Source organism: Brachypodium distachyon, chromosome 3, assembly GCF_000005505.3.
Source record: "Brachypodium distachyon strain Bd21 chromosome 3, Brachypodium_distachyon_v3.0, whole genome shotgun sequence".
In the NCBI taxonomy this organism is placed as follows: Eukaryota; Viridiplantae; Streptophyta; class Magnoliopsida; order Poales; family Poaceae; genus Brachypodium; species Brachypodium distachyon.
The window spans coordinates 17,204,106-17,231,339 of NC_016133.3; the positions used below are offsets into that span (position 1 = coordinate 17,204,106).

Here is a 27,234-nt window from a genome sequence, read left to right on the forward strand (position 1 = left end):
CTCAATACCAATGCCCTCAATTGAATAGTGTCAGCACCTGAAGCTCCTGACACTGCACTCACTGAAACATGGCAGTCTTCACCTTCCTCACTATGCTGGCCCATCACAAGTGCATAACACCTCATCTGACAGAATTTCAGTTGCAGCAAGAGCCTTGATTTGAGCACCTACTGGTGTACATTGGTCCCCAGGAGCAAACTTCTCCACATTTGAAACATAAACCATTAGCTCGACGATAGTCCATGAGCTGTTTGGCCTTCCATAATTCTCCTTTCTCAAACCTCGCTGAGTTGGTGCCACTTCTCCAGACACTGGTCGGGCAAGAGCCTTCTTATGGTAACTCTTGCTAGTAAAGTGTTTGGTGCGTTTAGTAACACTTTCCTGAATGGCAACAAAAGAAGCAGCCTCAGCCACAGTATCAGTAACTGAACTTCCACAGCTGCTCTGAGCTCTTCCTTTAGACCCAAAATGAACCTCTGTACTAACATCATGCCTCTAATGTGGGGATCATACAACTTAACCTGGTACACAAGCATATCAAACTGCCGCTTGTACTCTTCCACAGTGCCAGTTTGCTTCAAAGTTAACAACTCTCGCGTTTTATCATGCTGCATATTGCCCTCAAACTCCAAGATAACTGCAGCTGAGAAAACTGACCAATGTGCCAAGAAAATGCCAATTTGTACGACTGATACCAATGAGCTGCATTCCCACGCATGTACATTGTAGTAGCAGACACTTTAAAACCCTCAGCAATGTTGTACAACTGGAAAAACGCGTTGCAAGTGTCTAACCAAATCCTAGCATCAGTACCATCAAATTTTTGGAAAATCCATTTTAGGCATCCATGTGCGCTTCTTCTCTTCACTACCATTTTAGGCCTCCAACCGGAACTTCCGGTGTGTCCGTTACGGATCTGACTTGTCCTAATGCTCCTGCTATATATACCCCTTGTAAGCCGCCATTTTGGGCAGAGTTCGCATGAGTTGCATCTGTAGAACCTTCCTGGCGTTGTAAACTCCCATATAGTGAGATTTCGCTGGCTGGCGCCCGTGGTTTTTCCCTCTCGTTGTTTGAGAGAGTTTTTCACGTTAAATCCGTGTGTCCTTGTGCTGTGATTTATTTTTCGTTTTTCGTTCTTGCTTGTTCCGTTAGTAACACGTCACGTATATATCAAATAAAAGAAAGCAAGAAGAAGATAATAAAGAAAATATGGAAAAAAGCCAAGCACAATAACAACGTGGAGGGAACTCACTTGTCGATGCTACCTACTGCTGCAAAGCAACAGAAACCAGTAGTCTATATAAATCACGGGATGCAACAACACACTTGAACACAGTGAGAGAGTAAGTAAGAAGACCATGGCTCGGGCATTGCTCTACCCATGCCTGCTCTTCCTAGCTTCGACAGCCACCGCTTCCTTGCACTTACCGTGCCTCGAAAACCCGTCAGACCTGACTGCAGGCGGCAATGAGGTAGGCCAGGTCGTCGACAACCTGGCTGGATTCACGGCCTATGTCACCGGCGCCGTCCACTCCAACCGGGCCATCGTCCTGGCCTCCGACATCTTCGGTTAGTTCATTGGGTTAAACTGTTAGTGCACCTGTACGGGAGTAAATATGTTGAAAAAGCTGGTATATTTTTTTGAACGGTATATCATGCCACTGAATTCGGCTGGTATATGATGTCACTGAATTCGGCTGGTACACACGGGAGTAAATATGTTGAAAAAGCTGGTATATTTTTTTTTTGAAAAAGCTGGTATATGATGTCACTGAATTCGCTGTTGCATCTTGGATGCCTTGTTGTTTTCAGGTTTCGAAGCGCCGCTGCTGAGGTTCGAGCTTCTTACTCCATTGTTTTCATTTTCTTCATTCTTTTTTTGCAGAGGTTTACCACCCTGTGTTTACACCAAATAGACTTCAAACAGTCACAAGTAATCACATAAGTTACCGAAGCAAACAAAAAGACTGGAAAAACACAAAACAAAAAACAAAAAAAATGCAGTAGAAAAAAAAATGCTGTAAAACCAGCATCCTCGCAAGGAATGTGCTTATCTGATTCTCGTGGTTCAACATTGTCTTTCCTCCGCTCAAGTGAAATGGATTCACAGCACAAGTTCAGTGACCGTGGGTGTATTTTACTATTTGAAAAAAATCTGAATTTGTAAAAGAGGACTTGTGTAGTTTCCCGCAACAGTTTTGTACTCCTGTGAGACCCACTATTCAATTGTTCCTCTTAATTTTTGCTTAGCGTACTATCTTTTGAGTACAATTCTTCACTCTGCAGAAGAGCTACCGGTTTGACTTGACGTGCTGTTGACAAGCACTCTGGTTGTTGCCTTGTTGTGATGATCTTGTCTGGAGCCTACCTTAAAGCTTCCATGATGAAACGGTGAGATGGACCAATTTGTTCTTCTTTAGAGAATATTTTGTTATTTTAAAGAATAAAGATGCTAGTTCTTCGATGGAAAGATTTATCTGGCACATTTAGTACCAAATTTACCCTTTTGCCTTTGCAGCGAGAACTCTGCATTTGTGGGGCGTCCCATTTGTGGAGCGTCCCATGGTTTTCGTAGCTATCTTGAGTATTAAACATTAATGAGATACAACTCACGTTAAATATATTAGAAAAACGTAGTAATATGTCCATAAGCACCATATTTCAAGCATGTAACCAATCAAAGTAGCATTACAAATATGTATTTTTGTCTTCTAATGACTTTCTATTTCAAAATAAGCATCTAAATGATAACAATTCAACATATAAGATATCTCCTAAGGCCGAAGAGTTATTCGCTCTCTCGTCGCTCCATGAAGGCGCGCCCGCGGTTCCTTTTTAATCCGGATGGGTTGTTTGCGGGACTGCGCGGGCGATGCACGCTGCATGCAGGCTGACGCGTGTCTCCCGGCTTGTGCGTTGTCCCTTCGGATCCTTCGAGAGTATGTGTGCTGGCGATTAGGAGTCGGCCATTCTCGTTCTGGTGGCTTCTTCTCGATTCCATACAGAGGCCCGACCCTGTGGTGTTATTGTGTGGCTTTGGCAGTTCGTGCGGAGGAGGGGGCGGCAGTGGAGCGAGGAGCGCGACGGCTATAGCTCCTGCGGTGGCGGCGGGGACTCGCGTGGAGGGCCTGCTTGCGCCGTTGCGTGGGAGGCGACGGCGACGGAGACGACGGCGCGGTTCCGGAGGGGGCCGCGGCGACGGCTATCGCGTTGGAGTGAGGGCGACAGTTGTAGGTCACGCGGTGGCGGCGGGCACTCGCGTGGAGGTAGACGGCGGCGCCTGCTTCTTCTGTCCTGGTCCGATTTCGCTACTTCTTCCTCTGCGGGCGATCTTTGCCTATATGAGGGTTCTTCCGTGCGGCGGGGGGCCGTCCTGGACGAGGTTGGGCAGATTTCGCGGTGGTTCCGGTCGATTGCTCTCTTCATATGACGGATTTGGCGGCGGTTCTGGGCGTGTGTTCTCCGACCGTTCCGGATCCGGCGGCTGTTTTGTATGCTTTTCTTTGTGCTGTTCCCAGATCCTGATTTTCGTTGTCGTGGTTGCTAAGGTGAGGCAGCTGGTGCCTTCTTTTCTTCGTCATGTTACGGATGTGTTCTGGGGTTTTCCTGTTGCTCACATGCTTTGTTTGTCTTGAATCATACATGTTTTTCTTCATTGGCAGCTGTGCTCTTCGGTTTATCATTGATGCTTTAGTCTCTGATTTCGACGCGCCTGCCTCTTGCAAAACCCAAAGGTACTGCAGACCTGCTCCTTCTCCACGCTTTCTTCCTAAACTGTTTTCCTTCCTCTTCTTCCAAGTTATCTTTGAGAGGTGGAATGGGTTCGGTGCTTGCAGTGCGTGCCTCTATGAAGGCTGATCTAGCGATTTGGAATTAATTACCAATGAGCTGAGTTCATTGCGAGTTATAATCAAACCTGACGGTGTTTAGCACGGTCTGGTGTATGCTTCTCGCCCTTCCTCACTGTTTTTTGGTTTCTGTTTTATGTATTGCTTCATATCAAACCAACAGTGATTCGTTCTTTGCCTATAGATGGGAGAGATTATTTTCCACTTCTAGAAGAACTCATGTTCTCCGAGTAGCTGTTGTTGTTCAATAAATCCATTTTTCCTTTATGCTGCTTTCCTCCTTTTAGATGATTAGTGTACTCTGAATTTAGTTGGCACAGTTATAGCTTGTTCCTCTCAAGTTTGACCGTTATCTGTTCCCTTTAGTAGAGGGGCATATATAAAAGCATATCAGTCTTAATGCAAATAAATATGTTACCTGTCATTTTAATCCAAAATAAATCATATCTTCATATAGGAGATTGGGTGCATCCCAACTCCAGTGTATCAGTAGTTTAGCATGTAAACGTTTACCTTTAGATCTTTCTGTGCGGGAATTACAAATGGGAGAAGAATGGGGCTTTGTTTTGATACTTATCTCAAAAGCAGTCGTACAAGGACTGTTCAATGTAGAGAACAAGGAAATGAATTGTGATGGTAGGAACTGGGAATACATCAGTTTGATACCTAACTTCAGTTGGCCTACTGTGTGTCTTGCTTCAAGAATAAAAGGAGATTGAATAGCACGTTTTGCATCATCAGGGCTTCATCAATTTCTGTTTCTTTTCATACCTTTCTTGTATATTTGCTTCATTGTTGTTACAGCTATAGTGTATGAGGGACATATAGACTTTTAATATTTTGCTAAACATTTAGATGCACGGGTTGTCCATCGATCGTCTGAAGGAGCTGATACATTTGGTACCTTTGCTTATTGGACCTTCTGTAGTAGACATGGCACCAAAATCTATCCCACTGAAATTTCATCCACATATAAATTAATGTTGATCCGTTTTTATTTTCAGTGTACTCTTACAACTATGGTTTGGGTGAACGGCACTTTAAGAAGTCAGAGCATAAGTGGTCGGGGTCTCTGTTCATTGGAGCTACCCTTTCTGTTTCCCATCTGGTCCCTCCATTCAATGGTGAATGCAGATCTGTTGTTTAGCAGCAGGAGGAGGCGTGGCGGGTGAACGCTCGACAACATCCACAAGCTGCAAGCAGTTGTGGAGGTGCTCTGTGGAATTTGGATCGACTATGAGGTGTCCATCAAGTACCTCGGTGCTCCCTTCAAAACTGGCATTGGGCAAGTTTGAACATTCTCATTTTTACAATTGTTTTTCCACTTACGCTTGTGTAAACAGAAAATTGAAGAAGTGCAAAAAAATGGGAAAGAATATTTCTGATGTGATATTTGCAAGTTAATTCGGCAATGTATGAAAGTGATATTTACTAGTTATTTCTGAAATGTGTGGAAGTGATATTTGCAAATTTGTGAAATTTCTTAACTTGTTACCATTCTTGGTGGTTGAAGCTAACATTTTATTGGTTCCTATGCATTGCTACCTTAGGGGAAGTACTATTGTCAGGAAATCCATCATGTATGCTTCATGTGTAGTTCCAAATCAGTTGTTTGGGCCATTGATAGCTGAATTCAATCTGCCTTTTGTTTTTTAGTTTGTTGTCTTCAACTTCCACGGTCGTCAAGATCAAGAGACTCCTCTCTTGATGCTATTCAGGCATCCAAGATGGTCAGACAAATCTATATGACTTCCGGACACACGATGTCTAGCATGGTCTAATCCAATATTGGATATAAATAAAATATGAGTATATCGTACCATGATGTGTCTTACTTCATTTTCTTCTTTTTACGACTGTATGTCTTTATTGATTCAATACTATGCATGATGTGGTGGCAGATGCCACGTACAATCAACGTGACAACATTCTTTCTTTCGCTATTTAAAAGGACCAGAAAGAAGCCTGGCGTGGCATGTTTGAACAACAAACAGAAACATTGGTTCTCGACACTGTTAATCCCGGTCAATTATGACCCTAAAATGGCACATCCCGGTCAATTATGACCTATGGCACGCTAAGAAAATGATTATCCTGTTCGGGATTTCTACTTTAAAACCTTATCTTTTAGACAAAGTCTAAATCGGGACCCAAACCTCTTAATCCTTGGATTTCAAACCCTAACTTTACCAATCCTTGTTAATCAGTAGACTGGTCTTGCTGATGCTATGTCATGATTGGTAGGTAACCACCGCTCCTCATTGCGTTATAAAGAGTCGCGGCTGTCGTCTTCGACGTTGCTAAGCTATGATATGACCAACCCGTGGGGTCATCAAAGTTATTCAATATGGTGATTTGATGTCGACGAGAGATCTTCGTCACATTGTACAATCATTGGTATCCAATGGTTAGAAATTAGCGTCACATTTGCTATACCAGTTGAGAACGTGCCGAGCTACTTAAATTCGACAAACTTGATAAAGACATCATTAACATGAAGGCAGATCACGAGAATTCTTAAGCCTACTAATCAATCCCATAACTATGTTAGCGAACAAGGATATACCAAACAAGATTCCTGAGATTAAAGGTCCAAAATAATCAGGATCAGTAAAGTCAAGGTTTGAAATACAGAAATTAGAAGGTTAAGGTCCCATTCAAATTTTGTATACGAAGACAGAGTTTAAAATGGACTATTCCACACTCACTAATGCTTACGCAATGGATTAACCTGATTAGATTCATAAGCAAATATCCCGTGCAATCAATGACACAATATTCTTTTTTCCATGATAAAAATTCCAAAACAAATTCTGTTGTGCGATAAATTTAACAACAAATAAGTTTCGCTCCGAATGATACAGCCGCACACATCTTTTTTCTTTTTGAGGGCAACAGATTGCTTTATTCAAGGAACAATCTGGCTAGGTATACAAAGACCATGTGACGGATGGGAAAACCACACCCTACGACCAACATCAAGCGATGAGGTACTTCTGGCTAGCTTATGAGCATCCATATTGGAGCTTCTACTCTCATGACGAAAAACACACACACTAAAAGACTTAGAAATATGCTGGATCTCTCTAGTAATTTGGACAAAGTAATTCAAGCTTCGACCATTAATCGCCGTGACCACCTCCTGGCAGTCAGAACCAATCATCAGGCGACGAGCTCCCAGATCTGCTACAAGCGCCAGAGCCTCGCGACACGCCATTGCTTCCAGGGTAGCCGGGTTGACAATGCCACCAACAGTGACGGCCGACGCACCCTGAAATAAACCATTGGCATCTTGGGCAATAGCAGCAACCGAGCCAAGGGCCGCCGTCTTTGCCACCGCCGCATCAACATTGATCTTAATGGAGCCTTGCAGAGGGGGGAGCCACCTAGGAGTCTCTAGTTTCGTCCTCGGGGCAGATGGAGCCGGCGCGTCCAACGGCACAAGGTCCTGGAGGAAGCGCTCCACAAAGGAGAATGTGGAGATCGGGCTCTGAAAGATATTCTCATGAGTAGCCTTCCTCCGGGCATGCCAGATAGGCCATAAGGTAACCACCATTTTAATGAAATCCTCGTGCTTAAGGGACTCCAACATCGCGAAAAGCCACTGCTTCGCCGACGGCTCCACGGTTGCCCCCAAGTGCTTAGTGATCTGATCATCTACCAGGGCCCATACACACTTCGCCATCGTACAGGAAAGCAATGAATGGCCCAGGAGTCGGGTTCCCCACAGATAGCGCAGCGAGCAGACTCTGCCATATGCCTGTGCTTGAGCAGATCGCCTGTGGGCAGCGAGTGCTGCGCCAAACGCCAAAGGAAGACCCTAATCTTGGAGGGTACTTGCACTTTCCACAAGGTGGTCCAGCCACGCCCCTCACTATCCACATTAGAGGAGCTCGGGCAGCCATCCAGCCAGGCCTCGCGATCTGTCTTCGTCCTGACAAACAGTCGGTAAGCCGAGCGGACACTAAACACCCCCGTCTTCTCGAATTGCCATGCCCAGAAGTCATCTTGGACCCTGGTAGAGAGCGGGATCGCGACAATGGCTTCGACATCCATGGGGAGGAAGAACTGGTTCAGCTTTTCCACGTCCTAGCTCACCGTTGCCTGGATTATGAAGTCACTCACCCGAATCGGCGGATTGTCCTGGACACAAACCGTCGGGCGCATGCGAGACGGTCGCGGTAACCAGTTATGATTCCACGCGTGAGTTGTTGATCCATCACCGATGCGCCTGATAAGACCTTGTTTCAGCATATCTTTTCCTTCAACAATGGAATGCCAGACCTGCGAGGGATGCTTGCCAGCTTGAGCGTCGAGAAACTCCCCATCCGGGAAATAGACAACCTTCAATATCCTCGCGCTCAGCGTCTCCGGCTCCTGCAAGATGCGCCAAGCTTGGCGAGCCAGAAGGGCCAAGTTGAATAGCTCCATCTCGAAAACCAAGGCCGCCATCAAATTTCGCCCTCGTCATAATCTCCCAAGAAACCCAGGCCGGCTTGCGAGCTCCTGCCTTGCTACCCCACCAGAATTTGCGCATCAGCGACTCCAGGTGGAGGCACAGCCCGCGTGGCAGCTTGAAGCAAGACATCGAATAGGTTGGAACGGCTTGTGCAACGGCTTTGATCAGCACCTCCTTCCCTCCAGCTGAAAGAGTCTGTTCCATCCACCCCTGCACTCGATTCCACAGTCGGTCTTTAAGGTATTTGAAAGCCCCACTCTTTGCACGTCCCACATCAGATGGCATGCCAAGATATTTCTCGCTAACAGACACTTGATGAACTTGCAATATGTCCTTGACCTCCTGCCTAGTAGCATCCGAGCAACCTTCACTGAAAAAACCCAGAAGATTTGCTCATGTTTACTTGCTGGCCCGACGCGTCACAGTAGCGATCCAGCAGTAACTTCGCATCAGCAGCACCTTCCGAACTTGCTTTAATGAACAACAGGCCATCATTGGTAAAGAGCAGGTGATTCACATCCGGGGCGGAGTGAGCCACTTTAATTCCATTGAGGTCAGATGACCGAGAGGATTTTAGGAGGCACGAGAGGCCCTCTGCTGCAATAAAAAACAAGTAAGGAGAAATAGGATCCCCGTGCCGAATACCACGGCTGGGGTGAAACTCTTGGAGAGGGGAACCGTTAAGCAACACTGAGAAAAATACAGAACTCACGAGTCGCATAACCATGTCCACCCATCTCCTGTGAAACCCCAATTTGAGCATCATTTCTTTGAGGTAGCACCATTCAACACGGTCGTATGCCTTTTTCATGTCCAGCTTCAAAGCACACGTACGATGTTTCAGTGCCTTATTCCGCTTCATAAAATGGAGGCACTCATAAGCAGCAATAATATTATCCGTGATCAATCTTCCTGGGACGAAGGCGGACCGTTCCTCAGATATGATCGCCGAAAAAACAATTTTCAGTCTGTTTGCTAGCACCTTCGAAGAAATTTTATAAATCACGTTGCATAGACTGATCGGCCTGAATTGACCCAACTCAGTTGGTGAGGCCACTTTCGGAATCAGCACAATGAAAGTCTTATTAATGCACGCTGGGTCATCATGGCCGTCAAGGACCCTAAGAACCGCCAGCGTAACCTCCTCTCCGCAGATATCCCAATGGCGCTGAAAGAAATGGGCAGGGAAGCCATCCGGACCCGGCGCCTTTGTGTCGAACATCTGGAAAAGAGCAGTCTTCACTTCCTGCGCGCTAAACAGAGCAGTCAGATGCACATTCATATTGTCAGTGACCTTCCGAGGTACCACGTCGAGCACCTCCTCCATATTATGAACACCCTCTGATGAGAAAAGATTCCCATAAAATTGATTTGTGAGCTGGCCCAGCTCAGTAGGGCATTCAGTCAGGGAACCATCCAGGCGTGCCAGCTTCGATATATTCTTCTTCTTCTTTCTTCTACTCGCACGTTGATGGAAGAAATGGGTGTTCTTGTCACCCGCAGACAGCCAGTCCACCTGGGACCTCTGCCGCCACATAATCTCCTCCCGGCCTCGCAGTTCATTTAAGTGATCAACCGTTTTCAGCTCCGCATGCACAGGTCCTTGGCGATTCGGGGCAGCACGAAACGCAGCAAGGTCCTTGTTCAGATTCTTTATTTCCTTCCGGACGTGACCAAAAGTATTAACACGGCTAGTAATCATATATAGAGCTGCTGTGTTATTGCTAGCTATAATTTGGCCAAATAGCAGGCCTATTTGGCCATAACACTGGTCGCCGGTCGCTACTATATTGAAACATTGGTCTCCCGTTATCTTTTGGGGTCCAACAGCCTATAGCTTGGCCCAGACGGTGGGTGCCTGAAACCCAAGACCCAAATGGCCTTTCCAATGATATACACTTTTATTTAACGCACATATGTGTAGGCTAGAAGTGACACACTGATCCGATTGTTCATTACTTGATTAGTCATTCTTGATCGATGTCGTCGAGAGGCTTGAAGCTGCGCCTTTAATGAGCCGGAGAGACTCAGAGAAGTCATCCAAAAGTTGAATATAATCTGGAAACACTGCCTCATCAACCGCTAGAATCACCTTCATAGCGCTGCCGTAACTTTGGTAGTGCACAAACAGAGCCCACACAAGTCATCCAGACAATAAAACGCAAGACCAAGAAAATTAATAAACGGATGCAAATAGTTTGTTAAAAAGGAAAACATATGTTTTACATGCAGGTATTTTCTTATTTTTGCGAGTAAACATATGCAAATTACATGTACACTCTAATTACACGACCTATAACTGAGAATTATGCTCATGCATATGTGCATTTTGTTAAATTTAACACATTGATTAAATATGACAACCATGATAACTGCGGAGCTTGAACTCTAAGTAAGTTGCTACGTCAGAAGTTAGCTTTGAATTATATATACTTTAGTCTAGTTGTGTAGGTGCTTAGTGTCTATTCTAAATCTATTTGTTAAAACTAATATGCTGTTGAGACAATATTATACTACCTGTATTGTATTTTTGACAAATGTTAAAACCATAAGTTGGATTTGTAGTGCTTAAAAAATAACAGTTGAATAATTTGTATAGTTTCGCCCCCCTAGTGATTCAATCCTAGATCCGCAGCTGGACCCATCCGCTAATCGTCCTTTCTCTTGTTTTCTCCCAATAAAACTAAGTTTCTTTAGAAAAATACAATGAATCAAATAAACTTACTTCTTAACTAAATTAATGTTTAGGTTGTGTGTATCCCACTTGATGTAGAGACCGAAACATCCAAAAATACTACACGCAATTATTATTTTTGGTGAGTAAAAAAAACTATGATCTTTTTTGTGTTGATGAGTGATGACTCATATACCAATTAGCATCAGTTCCTTATAGTATGGCTTGTCTAGCAGATGATTTGGCTAAATTTTTTTAAATAATACGATTTTTTTAATCATTTTCAAAAATAATACGGCCTCGGCCTGGGCGAGGCCGAATGGGCCCAATTGGCCTGGCCCAAGCCGATTAGGCCCAATCGGCCTCGGCCAGGCCGACTGCAGGCCGCCTGCTCAGCCCGCAGGGCCCCCACAAGGCCATGCCGACTGAAACCCAGTCGGTTTCGCCCAGGCCTCGCCGTGGCCGAAAGCGGCCTGGTGGGTTCCGGGCCGGAATCTTTTTCCTTTTTTCTTTTTCACTTTCCCTTCTCATGCGTGCCCGAGCATCCCAGCCAGCTTCTTCCTCCTCTGCTCGTTCTCCCAGCCAGCTTCTTCTCTTCTGTATTCTTCATTTTCTCCTCAAATGCCCCCATTTTCTAGCCCAAATTAGTGCACTTTGATCCCATTTAACCCGCAAAATCGCATCCCCTACCTAGTTGGCACCCAAAGACACCTCGATCTACTGTTTTCATTGGCCATGTAGAGCTAATTTTGTGGTGCAAAGTTGGAGCAATGGTGGTGGTTTGGAGGAGTTTGGAGGTGGTGGTGCTCATCCGGTGAGTGTGAGGCTGCTCGAGGTTGGGTTCACACGCTTCAAGGGTAAATCTTAATCTCTCACGTATTTATCATATAATGTATATGTTTATGAGGATACATGTGTACTGCTTAGACACATGATGTTTATGAGGATGCGTGTGTACTGCTTCAATGTATATGTTTTGATTGGAGCAATGGTGGTAATACCAGAAGTATGTTTTAACGTTTGGTAGTGCTCAGTATTTTGGACAACGGTTAATGTCGTACTGCTTAGTATTTGATGCGTCTAAATATTATGGCCGGTAGTAATATGTTTTGATAGATGAGTTTTTTTTATGCCGTACTGTTTAGTATTTGACACCTATTAATATTTTAAATCTGTCGTGCTGCTTAGTATTTGACGCGTCCAAATAGTATGGCCGGTAGTAATATGTTTTGATTAGGCTAGATTTTATTTATGCCATACTGTTTAGTATTTGACGCGTCATAATATTTTTAATATGTCGTACTACTTAGTATTTGACGCGTCATAATATTTTTTATATGCCGTACTGCTTAGTATTTGACGCGTCTAAACATTTTTTTAGGCAAGTGAAATTTGTTTTTTACTACGGTTCCGGTACTGTCTTAACAATCGAGCACGGAGCTGATCTGAGTCAGTTTAAGTATGTGGAGTTGGATCTAATGGCCCCTCAAACAAGGACGTTTAGTCAGTTGCAGGAATGGTTGGTAGGATGTTTAGCGGTCAATCCTGAAACATACACCGTCCGTGTGCAAGCATTGTGGACCAAGTCAAGTTCAAATATTTTCTGGGTTTTGAGGCCGATAGACCGGACATCAAAGTGGATGCACTGGTTAGAAAGTTGCGAGAAAAGGGGAACTACACCTGTTGCCTTAATCCAGGTTGTGGCTCATGAGACAATCCAGCTGAAGGCAAGGGTGAATCAAGTTATGACTTGTCCAATGCAAACTCTGTGTCGAATGCTGGAGGTGGTGGTTATGAATCAGGCCAGAGCTCCGAGGCAGTAGGAGAGGAGAGTACACTGGCGAGGCAGATGCGGACGAAAAAGATGGTCACTTGCAGAACGAGATGGAGGATGAAGATATAGATGGTCGTAGTTCTTATGACGATGAGTCTCATCAGTCGGACGAAGAGGAGGTGCCGATTCCTGCATCATGGAATCAGCACTTCTCTTCAGCTATGACCATGAACGATGGGCACGACTCTGCATGGCAATATCATCAGAACAACATTGCGAAAGGTGCCAGATTTCTTGACAAGAAACATCTGTAGGATGCGATAATTGCTTGGGCAATGTCCACGCAAAGGGTTTTCAAAACAACAGTCTCTTCACAAAAATATCTTACAATGGAGTGGGAACAAATAGATTGTCCCGGGAGGGTGCATGGCTATGTTCCTAAGTATGACACAGATTGGGTTGTGAGTGACTTGGTGTTGCACACATGTGTCATTCCCAGTATCCCTCAAGACCATCGTAACCTCTCGTCGACGCTTCTTGCTCGGTTGCTTTACAAGGAGATAGTGGAGAGCAAAGCAATGGAAGTGAAGGCCATCATGCATAAGGTCAGAGTAAGGTTTAAGTACAACATTTCGTATGGCAAGGCTTGGAGGGCTAAGCAGAGGGCTCTTGAGGAAAGATTTGGTTCGTTTTTTGACTCGTACGACTCTGTTGTCCGCCTCCTCCATACACTGCAAGCCCGTAATCCAGGCACCTATGTCGACATCCAACACTTCCTGCACTCAGAGTATCCAACTGTGAGGGTGTTGCAACGACTGTTCTTCACTTTCGGTGTATGCGTCCAAGCTTTCCATCATTGTCGACCGGTGTTATGCGTAGATGACACTTTTCTCATTGGCAAATACAGGAGGCAGATCTTGACCGCCATTGGTCAACACGGCAACAATCAAATCGTTCCGCTCGCATTTGCTTTCGTGGAGGGTGAGAACACTGAAAGTTGGTTATGATTTTTCAGGCAGCTCCAGAGAGCAGTTGTGCATGATAAGCTGAATGTGTGCATCCTTCATGACAAACATGCAGGCATACTCAGTGCGATAAGGACACTGACAAACCCTGGGCCTGATGAACAGACTCCATGACAGGACATGCAGAGTCGTTGGTGCATGCGGCATTTGGGGGCCAACTTCTTCTCGCAGTTCAGGAACAAGTCACTTATGAATCTATTCAAGAAACTCTGCAAACAGAACCAACAATGGAAGTACACTAGGATACGTGGTTATCTTGACGAGTTCACGAAGAAACATGTTAGGGAGAGGATAGTGGCACGAAACGCAGCGGTAGCAGCACATGTAGCAGCAGTGGCTGCACAGACAGCAGTTGGAACAGGACCATTTGCGGAAGAACCTGTTGGGCTTTGTGACTTGCCAGGGTCTGACCCACCCGGCACTAGGAGAAGGGTTGGGAGGAAGATTAAAAACTTTCAGTAGTGGATAGAGCACGAGCCTCTGGAGCGGTGGTCTTTGCTGCACGACACACATGGCGCTAGGTACGGCGTCATGACTGCTAACCTGGCAGAAACATACAACTTTGTCCTGAGGGGAAATAGGGCTTTACCACTTACAGCCATCGTCGAGGGTATTTTCCATGGCACGGTGAAGTATTTCAGAGATAGACGCCAGAAAGATGAAATGCATATCATGAACGACCCAAATACACCGTACTGTGAAAAGATTATGAAGTACATGGATGAGAAGATGGAAAAAGCTAGGTCTCATACTGTCATCGCCATCGGTAATCAAGAACATAGGTTTGAGGTGCGCTTGCCAACTGACAAGTTCGGCGTTGGAAATGAATTGAGGACACAGGAGGTGAAGATTGGAAATGAAGCGTGGCCAACGTGTGAGTGCACCTGCAACAAACCAAAGTTGCTTTACCTTCGTTGCTCACATGTACTTGCTGCTTGCGGGCAGCTAGGGATGGACGCAATCTCATTTGTGTCTCCCTATTACCTGAAAGAGTCTGTGCTTAGCACATGGATGGGTGAGATGCTAGGGTTTCGTGCAGTGGGCAATTTCAACAAGGTAACCCCTGGTGAAAGGTGACCCCGGGCTACTGCGGACAGGCACAGGCAGACGCCCGTACAGGCGCATCCGAAATGATATGGATGAATCTGAAGCCGGAGGACCGTCACGACAATGTTTTCTATGCAACCATTTTGGCCACAGGGACACTTATTGTCCAACTTTCGGTACTGGTGGAGCTACTGCCCGTGGAAGAGGGAGACGTGGACGACGAGGGAGAGGAAGAAACTAGGCTTATCATGCATATGTGAAACTATGTGTTAATTTGTTCTCTATGTTTTAATTTATACTATATGTGAAACTATGTGTTAATTTATGCTCTATGTTTTAATTTGTACTCTGTGTGGAACTGTGTGTTAATTTGTATGCTTTGTTCAACTATGTTTTAATATGTACTCTCGGTTTAACTATGCTTAACTTTAATTTGTATGTCTAACTATGTTTATAAATGTTGCAGGTACAAAATGGAGAGAGTATCATTGCTATCTCCGGAGATTGAGAGTAAGCATCGGGCTGCTTGATTGGTGGTGCATCCTGGGAGTGTCGAGCCCCTTGTCACGCGCACTCCTAAGGAAAATTGGATGATACACCCTGCTTGGATTCAGCGGTATTTATTCAATCATCCCTTGCATGTCCATTTTATTTATTCATCCCTTGCATGTACATTTTATTCAATCATCCTTTGCATTTACATTTTATTTATTCATTCCTTGCATGTATATTTTATTTATTCATCCTTTGCATGTCCATTTTATTTATGCGGTTTGAAGTGGGCTGGACCTTTCGAACGACTTGTTGAGGCAACTCGTGCGGAAATGGTAGAGGGTGAGCGACGAGGCTTCAACTCTACACGGCTACAAATTGACCACTCGCTGCTGAGCTGCTTAGTGGACAGATGGAGGCCCGAGACACACACGTTTCACTTTCGTTGGGGAGAGATGGCTCCTACTCTTCAGGATGTGTCGATGCTGCTGGGACTACCATTGGTGGGTGATCCCATAGGACCATTGCAGGCACCAACTGATTGGCAGGAGGGTATGGCAATACGCTTTCAAGGTATGTGTTAATTTGTGTCCTATGTTTTAATTTATACTCTATGTGAAACTATGTGTTAATTTGTGCCCTACGTTTTCAAGGTATTCTTGCCGGAGCTGGGCCACTCACCTCGGAGGCTCACGGACCTAAGCTAGATTGGTTGCTCAATTACCAGGTTAGATCGATGTGTTCTAAGATAATATATCTAAGAGCATACCTCATATATTTGCATGGGTTTACTAACACTTGGTTTTTGTTGCATGCAGATTCAGAAGTTTGGGTATCCAGATACCCAAATGACTGAGCCTCAGATCACTCGAAGCCTTGAGGCATATATAATGTGGCTTCTTGGGAAGGTGATGTTCACCGAGAACCACGTCACCACCATTAGCGCACGCTACATCCCTATTGCAGTAGAGATCGCGAATGCAACTTGTGGTGACGACATCACACAGAGGAGTTGGGGTTCGGCCGTCTTAGCGGCTACGTACCGAGGTATGTGCAACGCTTGCCAGCTTGCCTCGCCCAAGTCAGCGCTGCTTGGATGTCCTTTATTGTTGCAGCTCTGGTCGTGGGAGAGGTTTTCTATCGGCCGACCAGACGTTACGGGTGATCACCCTAACCCTGAGCAGGAGTTGTTTGACTTAGAACACATCGACCTGCCTACTTTCGCGACAATTTGGACACATAGCAAGGTATGTCGAATGTGAAATTCATACATTAGTTTACATAAACCATGAATGAAGCTAACTTCTTTTCTTTACAAAGACGCTTTGCACACGATCAGGTTAGGAATTGCTACCTATCATTCAACGAGCAGTTCGACGTGTTGCACTCTGTGGCGGTTGTCTGGGAGCCATACACACAGGACACCATCGATGATAGATACCCTGGCGGGATGTCCACGGTCTGCACGAGAGATTACGCTTACTGGATGACAAAATCAAAGATCATCACGTCTGCGTGGAGGAGATGGCCCAGCAGAGGGTCATGAGGCAGTTTGGGGCATGCCAGTTGGTCGTTCCTCCACCGACGGAGGATCCTCTTCCACAGATCGTCCATAGGTATGTGCAGTTCTGCAATTTATGATTGTCGTCCAGAATTGTCCATAATTTAATTGTTCAACTTTCTATTGCGATCTCAGGTTTACCAAGAAGGGAAGTACCAGGACCCAGACTCAGTGGCTGCAGAGGGTTCAGTTGTACGTCACAGAGTGGGAGACTGCGACGACACGGGTTTGGCCATTGGAGGCCTTTGATCTCGATCTATTCAACGGATATTTGCAGAGGTACATGATAGCTACCCGATTGAGCATCATTCAACACTCTCACCCCCAGGAGATAGCCAAGCCGAGTTTGCAAGATATGTACCTTAGCCAGTCTACTTCAGGCTCTAGACAGCACGTGGTAAGTATCTTCTCTTAACATAATGCATGTGTTTGTTACGTACTTTGCCATATATATGTAATACTCTTCGTGCCAATTGCAGGCTCAGTTGACACAGGATTTACAGGCCGAGTTCGCTGCGTATGGACGTTCGTTTTCGACCGGTCCACTTCTACTACCACGGGAGCCGCACCAGTCCTGGCTTAGACGAATGGAGAAGAAGCTATGCTCTGTTTACGCGGCTATCACGTGCACCCGCACTTCGGACGTCGTTCACCACCAGGCGTCCGTACGGCCACCTCGTCACTCCACGCACCAGCAGCGGCCACGTCAGCAGGAAGCACCGCACCCCCGACACCACCCGCGTCCACGTCTTCCAAAGCAGTCGACGCCCAGGCCACCACCTCCTGAGCAGGCCGGAGGTTCGTCGTGGCACCAGTCGCAGTCTTCTTTCGACTATTGGCACCAGCAGCAGCCCTCTTTTAAGGCTGGAGGTTCGGCGTGGCAGCACCAGTAGAGTCCCAGGATGAACTTCGAGTTTCATCCACAGACCCAGCCACAGGGTATGTATATTTCTATCTGTTGTGTTCATTACCATGACTGCTACACAATTCTAATGCTAAGTACTTTCCCACATGCAGGAGCCTACGGGCAGCAGTCGTCGTTGTCCGAACCCTCGTGGGGTAGTGAGCAGGATCACGCTCAAGGAGAGGACTATTCTGTCCAACACAGCTGGATGTTCAGTACTCCGCCACCAAACCCCACACAGGAGGATACACAGTATCGTGAGGATGAGTCCTTGATTCCTCCGCGCAACGTTGTGCCACCTCATAGGTATGGCTGGACCATGCCAGAGGCACCCCCGAAACGCCGTCCCAGACGCCGTGCCTGATATTTGCATGTAGGTCCTATGTATGAGACATATTTCTACCTATGTATGAGACATATTTTTATCTATGTATGAGACATATTTCTACCTATGTATGAGACATATTTCTACCTATGTATGAGAGACACATGTTACTATTTTTCGCATTCTTATTCAAGTTATATTTGCATATAAAAAACGGCAGGACTGAAATACATATGCAATAGAAAGACTGAAATTAAAACCGACAACTTAAAATAAGATAACCTAACTCTAGCCCTACGAAGATGAATTGCTCTTGCCCTTAGACGATGATGTGCTCTTCCCCTTCGACGGTGCAGTACTCTTCCCCTTGGACGATGAAAAACTCTTACCCGTTTTGCTTGGCATGAAGATATCTTCATTGGATTCCTCCTCTTCAACCCATAACAATGGATGTTTTCTAGCCCACTGTAGGTATGACTCACTCTTACCTTCACTGTGCTTCTTCCACCTTTCGTGCAACCTTAGCAGTTCTTGCCATATCTCTGTAGAAGTCCTCAATGGGAAATTGCACTTATATAATTGGTGGCTCAGCTCAGTTAGTAGGGTGTCACTACTAATGAGTTCGTCCCATGGAACTATCCTGTTGTCTACCTTGAAATCACCTGCTAACCACAATAGCTCTCGGGACATACCTGACCAAAATCTACGATCATCTGGGAAGCTGGACGACATCTTCCCAGACGAGATGGTGAGACTACACTTCAATACCATGGACGGTCTTTTATAGTTATAGAAGATACAAATAGACGGGAAACGGTGACGGGAAAAAAGGCGAGAAACGGTGGCGGGAAAAGGAGGCGGGAAACGCTGGCGGGAAAAGGAGGCGGGAAACAGTGGCCGGAAAAGGAGGCGGGAAATGGTGGCGGGAGAATGAGTTTGAGAGCCTATAAATAGCTCATCTCCGGTAGTCATCCAAGCATCCTTCCCACTACTGTTTTTTTCCAATATTACAGTGTCCCCCAATGAGTTTGCCTTGCTCGGACCAGGGCGAGAGGCCGAGGAGGATGAAAGATGTGATGTTGCCTCGGGGGGTGGAACATCTCAGGTGTTGGTGCTGCAATCTATGCAAGGTGAAGGAGGTGACAGATTTTTCAAATAAGCCGGGCATGAGATTTTTCATGTGCGCGAACTATGAGTATGAACCACCTGTCCTGGTTTCGCCGTACGACAGGCCTCCGGTAAGCACATTTAGGTGTCCTAAAACATGTTTTCTGTGTCATATGAGATTTGTAACAGTAGTCTTTTTTGTAGTCTCCTCCGCCCCTATGCATGTGGTATCGTTGGATTGACATGGAGATGCCGGATTGGGCGGTAGAAGAGATCAAAACAAGGTCCCGAAATGCATGGCAGCGTTTCCATGTGGAGTAGCGTGCGGAAAGAGCTGTAGCCTAGGAGAAAGAGGAGCAAGAGAGAGAGAGATGAAAGAGCATAGGTAGGAACGACGTCGTTGGATTGATGAAGCACTAAGGAAAAACAGGAAGAAAGCGCTTGAGATGCAAGAGGAGAAACGAAGGCGCAAGAATGCTTGTGAGGCAGAAAGGGAGAGGCAAAGAGAAAGGACCGCCGTGGCAAAGGCTGCAGAAGAACGTGGCGATACGAGCGGAAAATGGCCTAAGCGGACTCAGTAGTGCTTGTGTTTCAAATGTATTTGCTATCTTTAATTATGTCCAATTGCGGTATTACCAATGTATGTTAATTTAGTTGTGCCTTGGTTCCGTAACTAGCACATTATCGATGTATGTTAATTTATCCAAATTTATCCAAATGTCAAGTCTTTCAGTTCAAACAAACCGCAAAGAATCGACACAAAAATTGTCCAGCAAATTATCGATGTATGTTACTCTTTATCCAAGTTGTCAAGTCTTTTAGTTGAAAAAACCGCAAGAATTCGAGACAAAAAATGGGCCTCGGCCGTGTATGCGTTGTTTATGCAATGAACTAGCGGCGAAGTCTAATTACTTTCAATCGAATTCGGCGTGTTACTTTTATCCAAGTTGTCGAGTATTTTAGTTCAAAAGACCGCAAGGATCCGAAACAAAAAATGAAATTACTTCTAATCGGCCTGACCCAACCGACTGAATCCAGTCGGCCTGGCCGAAACCAACTGGGCCAGTTGGCCTGGGCGAAGCCGACTGGGTTTCAGTCGGCCTGGGCCAGGCCGACTGCCTCGTGGCCTAATAAGCTTGGGCCAGGCCGACTGGGCCCATTCGGCTTCGCCCAGGCCGAGGCCGTATTATTTTTGATATTTTTAAAAAACGCGTATTATTTTTGAAAATGATTAAAAAATTGTATTATTTAAAAAAAATTAGGGATGATTTGTGTTGAGAAAACTACGTACACAAGATTTTGGTTGGACTTCTCTAAGCGAGTTAAGACGACAAGAGTTTTTGATGCACGTAAGATCATAGGTGACTTACCTGTGGAGGCCCGTAGACGCTAGGCGCAATGAATTTGACTGGATGCCCACAAAACACGACCTGCTCAGTTGGTCCACTCACGTTTGAGAACCCTATGCTTACATGTTTGAACATACGGTTGAAGATAAAAGCTCCTGCCTGCATATTAGAATAAACTTGCTAAATTAGAAACATAAATACAACTGGATTGATAAAGTGTTAGTTTGCTAATTAAATATGAACTTTAAGCTTTGTACAACTTAAATTCAGGAAGTGCGTGTACGAAGGGAAAACAAGTATTAATGACCTTTGCGCCAAAAAATTTGAGTGTAAATTCTGTAACCATATTTGTGAAGATGACTTCTAGTGATCTCTTTTTCCTTTCCACCATCCTTTTTGTCTTGCGAACATATTCGAGTGGATCATTGTGCATGGCTATATGAAATGGAAGGATGATGTAGCCAAATCGATTACCCCATTTCACATCATTACTATCGCCGGACTCTATCATATTGACATATGTCTGTTCATAATTAATGGTAAGAACAGTTAAAATAGTGATATTCAACACATTAAAATAATTACTGTTTCCTAGCACTTCTGCTGAGAGGTTGGCAATTGTGGCTCTTAATATCTCCATACAGAACAAAAGAATTCTTACTTGCAGGCTATCTGTTGGCCTTAGGTTGACTATGAGGATCGACCGCACGCAGAGTTTGCTAGTCCTAGTGTCACCTGACATTGAAGGTTGTAAAAGAATTAATGTTAGTTAAGTGATATTTACCGATAGTTTTGAAATAAACTTTTTATCTAACTATAAGAACTAACTTGAGTAGAATAAACTATGGAGTGATCACACTAATAATTCCAAAAGGGGTAGAGGCTGATGATATATAGAAGTGCAGATCACCTATATGCTTGTTACAAGTCCTGTTCAGAGTTATAACAAAATGAATGCAAATAAGGCTGGGTCCTTTGTACCTATGCTAATTAATATGTGTCAGAATGCTACATGTCTTTGGATGAACGTACTAAGAGAAGAAAAATATGAGGGCCGCTCAAGCCAAGATAGACATAGGCACAAAACTCTGGTCTGACAAGGTCAACTGAGCCGTCTGTTAATCAGCCATTTGGAACCATCTTTTGTTGTCTACGAACTTTTAGTTTTAGGTTCCGGGTGTGTTTTTGCTATAGCAGGAAGCGGCAAGTATGTTTAAAATTCGGGCTCTTCTACGGTATTTTCGAATTGGTGTTGGCCGTTCATTCTTGAGATCTACCGGTAGAGGTTTATAGCCTGTACTACTGGACCAGGTCAGTAGTACAAGTTGCCAAGCGAGTAGCATATGGATTGGAGGGGCAAGATGAGGATATGGTAGATAACAAATCGTACAAAATCAGGGGTACGGTTGTTAATTTCCTTGCCTGTAATACGGCTCGTTTAAATAATACCAGAAATAACCAGTCATACGGTATAAGTCAAAACAGTAAAATTGTTTTCTTAGCATATATATACACACACATATGAAATGTAGGCATACATACATTTTTTTTCCGCGCCGATGCATAGCATCACATCAGTGCTAATTAACACTAAAAAGCTTGAAAATGGCTACGGTGGTCCATGCCACGGCAATAGCAACGAGACAAGGTTCGATGGCAAAAGTCACTACTACAAAACGGTGCATATGTGACGAGACATCAGTGATGGGCCTCAGTGGCGGGCCTTTCGTGCCCGTCACTGATGACCGTCATCAGGAATGGGCCTTTCGGTGGCGGGCTCAATATCAAGGCCCGCCACCGATGAGTCCTGGAGACCTTTGAAAATTGAAAAAATCATAACTAATTCAGAAAAAATTGGAAAAATGTGATTCTTTTTCTATAGTCTTAGTTTTTCTTGATTAACATGATTGTATAATAATACCATATGGTAACATTTGAAAAATGACATATGTAGTGCAATATTGTTATTTTCCATGGTTGAACTTGATGTTTTAGGCCAAATGGTCCATTTCTATGCCACATTTCATGATAATGTATCTATTTTTTGAACAAAGGTGCATCTTTTGATGAAAACAATATTGCCAAAGAGATTTACAAATGTTTTTTTAGCTAATGTCGACACAAAGTATCAAATATGAATGTATATGCCTTTCAAGCCAAATGAAATATTTTTTTAGTCAACTACAATTAATATGGTACAAAATAAAACCTATCCATTTTTCACACGAAGTAGACCACATTTATAATCTATAAACCATTTTAGTTATATAAAATACTTTACATTATATGAATTATGAAAAATACAGAAAAAATTGTCTGGCCTCATTAGTGTCAGGCCTCACGGTTTGACCCGCCACTGATGTATCTTTTCGGGCCGGCCAACCCATTTGAGGCCCAACGAAATCCATGGCCTATAAAAACCCCACGGCTAACCCTAACCCGCACCCCCTCCCTCCCTGCCTTCGCCGCCACCTCCTCTCTCCCTAAGCCCCTCTCTCTGCTCTCCCTCTCTCCCTCTCTAGTCCAGCGACGTCCCAATCTCTCCTCCTCTCCATCCCGACCTCTCCCTCTCCTATCTTCTCCCTCCTCACTTTCTTCCATGGCTCCAGTCCGAGCTGCTGCCGTGCCGAGCAGGAGGGAGAGGGTGCCGCCTCTTGTCCCTGCCGCCCCTGGCACACAGGAGGGTGCGGGCGCAGCTCCTGATCCCGACCGCCAATGCCGCGCGGGAGGGCGCAGGCGCAGCCCCAGGTCCCGGCCGCCGTCGCGCAGGAAGGCGCGGGCGTCGCCTCCGGTCCTGGCCGCCACGCAGGAGGGCGTGGGCGACAGCAACAACAACGCGCGGCGCCGCCAGTTCCGGTAGCCGCCGCCGGCGGCCTCCCTCGACGCGCCATGGAGCCCCAACGCGGATCCGCCCGAGCCGGACTCCCCGGCTCCCTCCTCCCCGCCGTATGTCTCTCGTACTCTCTCCCTCTCTCGGTTCTCTCTCCATCTAAGGTTCTAACTCTCCCTCTAAAGAGATGGTCAGGAGCTCACGGCGGATCTGGTCGCGAGCCCTCTTCGTCCGGCTACCACAGTAGCGCGCCTGCCGTCGGAGCTCGCGGAGGAGATGGTCAGGGAGCTCTCGCCAGATCGACCCCGAACATGTCGACTTCCACGAGTTCCACGAGTTCATCTCATTCTATTTTCAATGAATCTTTTCTTTTCAAGTGTATGTTAATCCCTATTCTGGATCTACGAACGGAGATATTTGAATTTGTTTGATTTGTGAGACGTTGATTAATATGTTTAATTTGTGAGACATTTGATCAATTTGTGATTTGGTGCATCTGGCCTCCGGCCTGCTTTTTTTTTAATTGAATGAGAAACTATTAGTGTCGGTCATATATGTGCCTGCCACTGATGGGGGCGCCTTATCAGCAACAGGTACTGCGCCCGCCACTGATAGGGATCATCAGTAACGGGTGGTCCGACCGTTACTGATGATATGTGCATCAGTAACAGGAAGTTAGTAGCGGGCGTCGGGACCGTTAGTGATGTGCTTTTTTGACTGTTAGTGATAACCGTTTTCGTAGCAGTGAGTCCATGCATGGACTCAGCTAGGGTCTGACGGCTAAGAGGAGCTGCAAGCGTGCAGCAAAGGAGACGAGCACGCCATCAGAGGTGAACGGAGCTGATCGAAAGGTACGAGAAAACCATGGCGGAGATCGTAACAACGGGCCGCGTTTCAAGATAGGATTAGTCTTTTTTTAGGAAATAACTTCACGGCTATAAATGTATATCGGTCTCAAATAAAGAAAACATAATAGTTTATTAAATAAAAAAATTAAAGGCAATAGTCCATAATACAACAGAAAATGAATGGCAAGATGGAACTTTTACTCTTACCTTTCCTAGTAGTAAAATGTACCGTAAAAATACTCCCATTCATAAGACCGCATGGGAAAAAAATAACTGCAAATTGTGAGACGAGACATCATTTACCAGAGTTCCGAAAGTAATACTGTGATAGAGCGGCAGAAGTTACTCCAACTAACACGTCATTGACAGTCTGCAGATCAAATTAACACAAAAGTTAGGTTGAAAGATAATGTCGTTTTGGACGAACGTACCTTATATTAGGTCGCAAGCTACTACTCCCTCCGTGCCGAAAAGATTGGCGCAGCCAGCTATTTTGCAAAAACACATCCATCTTCTGTTTGCATCATCTCTTAAATACCAGCATCCCTTCATTTTTTTCATTCATCTCCTCCACCTCCCTGGCTCCCTCTCGTCTCCTCCACGACCCCTCTCTCCCAGGCGACTTCGTGTCTTACCATCAACCTCCCTCTCGTCTCCTCCGCCTCCACCTCCAAGAAGGCCGGATCCGGTAGCAGAGAGACCGGATCCGGGGGCGGCGACGCAGGATCCGTTGGCGGAGAGGCCGGATCTGGGGCGGCGACGCGGGATCCGTGGGCGGAGAGGCCGGATTCGGGGCGCCCACGAGATCCGGTGGCGGCAAGGCCACTGCGCCATGGCCTTGGCGATGCCGCTCCGCCACCTCCTCGCCACGCCTAGGCCTTCGCGCCCCATCGCCGGCCGATCAACGTCGGTGACAAGAAATCGTGCCCCTTGGTCCATGCTTGTCCCACCGCGCCATGGCTTCCCGCTCCACCGTGACGGGTGCCTCCGATCCGTGGTTTCCGTGCGCTTTCACAGGCGGGTCCGGCCAGGGATTTGGGATTTGATCTGGGATTTCGGATTTGATCTAGGATTTGCATGTAATATTCTGAAAATTATAGGACTTAGTTGTAAAGTTGTCTTCTGAATGAGGCCGCGCCAATCTTTTCGGCACTGAGGGAGTAGGATTTAATGTTACCCCCCCTCTTTCAAATATAAGATGTATTTTGTTTCCTTTGACTAAGAATTTGACTAGATTTTTTCTTTCGCGTCTGACTTATGTGATAGAAATTTTGAATAAAAAACAAAAACATCCCCTGATTCAAATATAAGATGTATTTTGTTTCTTTTGACCAAAAATTGACTAAGATTTTTTTTTCGCATCTGACTTATGTGATATAAATTTGAACACAAATACAAAAATATTAATTGTGTGTCACTAAAATTATATATTAATTAATGGCTAATTGTTGATCAAATACTTGGTCAAAAGAAATGAAATATGTCTTGTATTTTAGAACGAAGGGAGTATTACGTACGCAGTTCATGACATTCTTCAGAAACTTGATGTCGTCAAGGCTAAGGCTCCGGTGCACGAAGCGTGTCCGACGGGTCTCGCTGTTGCTTGCATGCATGAACAGCGTGGGCGGATCTCGAATGAACACGATGGTGGCAACGAAGGACCAGACGTCGACGACAGTATGCCACGCCAGCACGAGATACGAGCAGACCCACACGAGGAATGCCAGAAAGCCCGCGGTAGGCGAGGGCCGGCGCTGGAGGGCGTAGATAGCGCCCTTGCGCTTGGGCGGCGGCAGCATGGCCGGCAGCCTCGTCGGGTCGGCGGCGCTCCGTGTGGCGGCGATGAAGAGCGTGATGAGCGACACGCCGTCGCCGAAGGAGTGGTGCACGCGGGCCGCAGCGGTGAAAGTCGCCTCGGAGGTGGGGATGTCCAGGAGGTGGAACTCCCAGGCCGGGCGGGTGTGGTCCATGGGGAGCGTCGACAGTGATGCCACGTAGTCCTCCACGGCTTTGTCCGGGTCGGCCGCCACGGCTGCGGGGTCCAGCGTTGGGAAGATGATGTGGCTGTCCACGTTCACCTCCGTGCCCACCACCCACTGCAGGGTGCCCTCCTTAGACATCACCTGTAATAACAAAGCTCATATGTACATCACGGCTAACGTTAGAGTGGCAAAAGTGACTAGGAGTATGAATGGATTTACTTACTTGGATGCTGCGGAAGCGGCGGTATCGGGCGAGCTGGTTCTGGATGCCGTCACGGAAGACGGGCAGGTCTAGCGGCGCTCCAAACCCGAAGGACACCACGATGTATACATCCTTCACAAGCCTAGCCGTAGGGCTCACGGGCTCCTGGGCCGCGCCTCTACCAGCCGGTGTTCTTGACGTGCTGATGGAGAGCCCAGGAAGCCGGTTTCGTAGAGCGGCGGAAGCATCAGTGCCATCCGTCCTTGCTCCCATGCTTGTATGCTGAGCTGAGCCGGGCTCCTGCAAGCGGGTTCGATTTATAGGGATATCTGCTCATCGCTGGCAGTCCCTCCGTCCCATACTTAGTATGTAAACGTTTTTTATATAAATATATTTATATTTAAATAATTTTGAGTCACTTAATATGAGACGGATCGTACTTCTTCCCAAAACACTTATTTTGAGACGGAGAAAGTACATAATTAATTTGCTGATAAAGAGGAGGCCCCCGGCTACAACCGCTTCCGTGGGTTGCTATCCCTCCTTTTTTTTGGACAGTATCGGTTGCTGTCCCTCTTTGTTTGGAGATGGACACGAAATAAATAGTACCATGCGGAGGATAGTTATGTTTAACTGACTCAATTGATTATCGTACGTTTAGATCGAAAATATCAGACGATGGATAGATATGGCGTTCACATTGTTTCGAATTCCGAAACGACAACGGGTGACCCATTTAGTGCGTCACTGTACAAGGAGCCACCGTGGGGGCACCGAGGTACGTGCCCGGGCTCCCCCAGCTAA

The 27,234-nt window shown here is 45.9% G+C and overlaps 1 protein-coding gene and 1 long non-coding RNA gene across 10 annotated transcripts; one reads left to right on the top strand and one right to left on the bottom strand.

Moving 5' to 3' along the window:
* Positions 1-1,232: 1,232 nt before the first annotated feature.
* LOC100844993 (O-acyltransferase WSD1) lies at positions 1,233-26,777 on the bottom strand. Of its 8 annotated transcripts, none has more exons than XM_024461174.1 (7): positions 26,452-26,775; positions 25,764-26,369; positions 24,550-24,616; positions 21,230-21,303; positions 20,876-21,091; positions 20,590-20,727; positions 1,233-1,603 (listed from the first exon to the last, which is right to left on the bottom strand). In XM_024461174.1, the coding sequence occupies exons 1-7, from the start codon at positions 26,701-26,703 to the stop codon at positions 1,595-1,597; spliced, it is 1,362 nt and encodes a 453-aa protein (XP_024316942.1). In that variant the 5' UTR covers positions 26,704-26,775; the 3' UTR covers positions 1,233-1,594. The 8 variants fall into 8 exon arrangements, with proteins under 8 accessions (XP_024316942.1, XP_024316939.1, XP_024316940.1 ...); XM_024461171.1 differs by lacking the exon at positions 1,233-1,603 and adding an exon at positions 1,646-1,900 and having other exon boundaries at positions 26,452-26,776; XM_024461172.1 differs by lacking the exon at positions 1,233-1,603 and adding an exon at positions 1,708-1,920.
* LOC104583578 lies at positions 2,610-5,289 on the top strand. 2 transcript variants are annotated; one of them, XR_002964842.1, is made up of 4 exons: positions 2,610-2,942; positions 3,047-3,551; positions 3,666-3,737; positions 4,856-5,289. It is a non-coding gene; the product is annotated as an uncharacterized LOC104583578 (long non-coding RNA). The 2 variants fall into 2 exon arrangements; XR_731412.3 differs by having other exon boundaries at positions 2,613-3,551.
* Positions 26,778-27,234: the final 457 nt, after the last annotated feature.

Excerpts from the sequence above, each read along its gene's own strand:
- LOC100844993 (XM_024461170.1), bottom strand. The coding sequence starts at position 26,703 with ATGGGAGCAAGGACGGATGGCACTGATGCTTCCGCCGCTCTACGAAAC. Across the intron at positions 24,617-25,763 it reads TGAAGAATGTCATGAACTGC|ACTGTCAATGACGTGTTAGT; the intron begins GTACGTAATACT and ends TTTGATCTGCAG. Across the intron at positions 20,728-20,875 it reads TCAAATTTTTTGGCGCAAAG|GCAGGAGCTTTTATCTTCAA; the intron begins GTCATTAATACT and ends TCTAATATGCAG.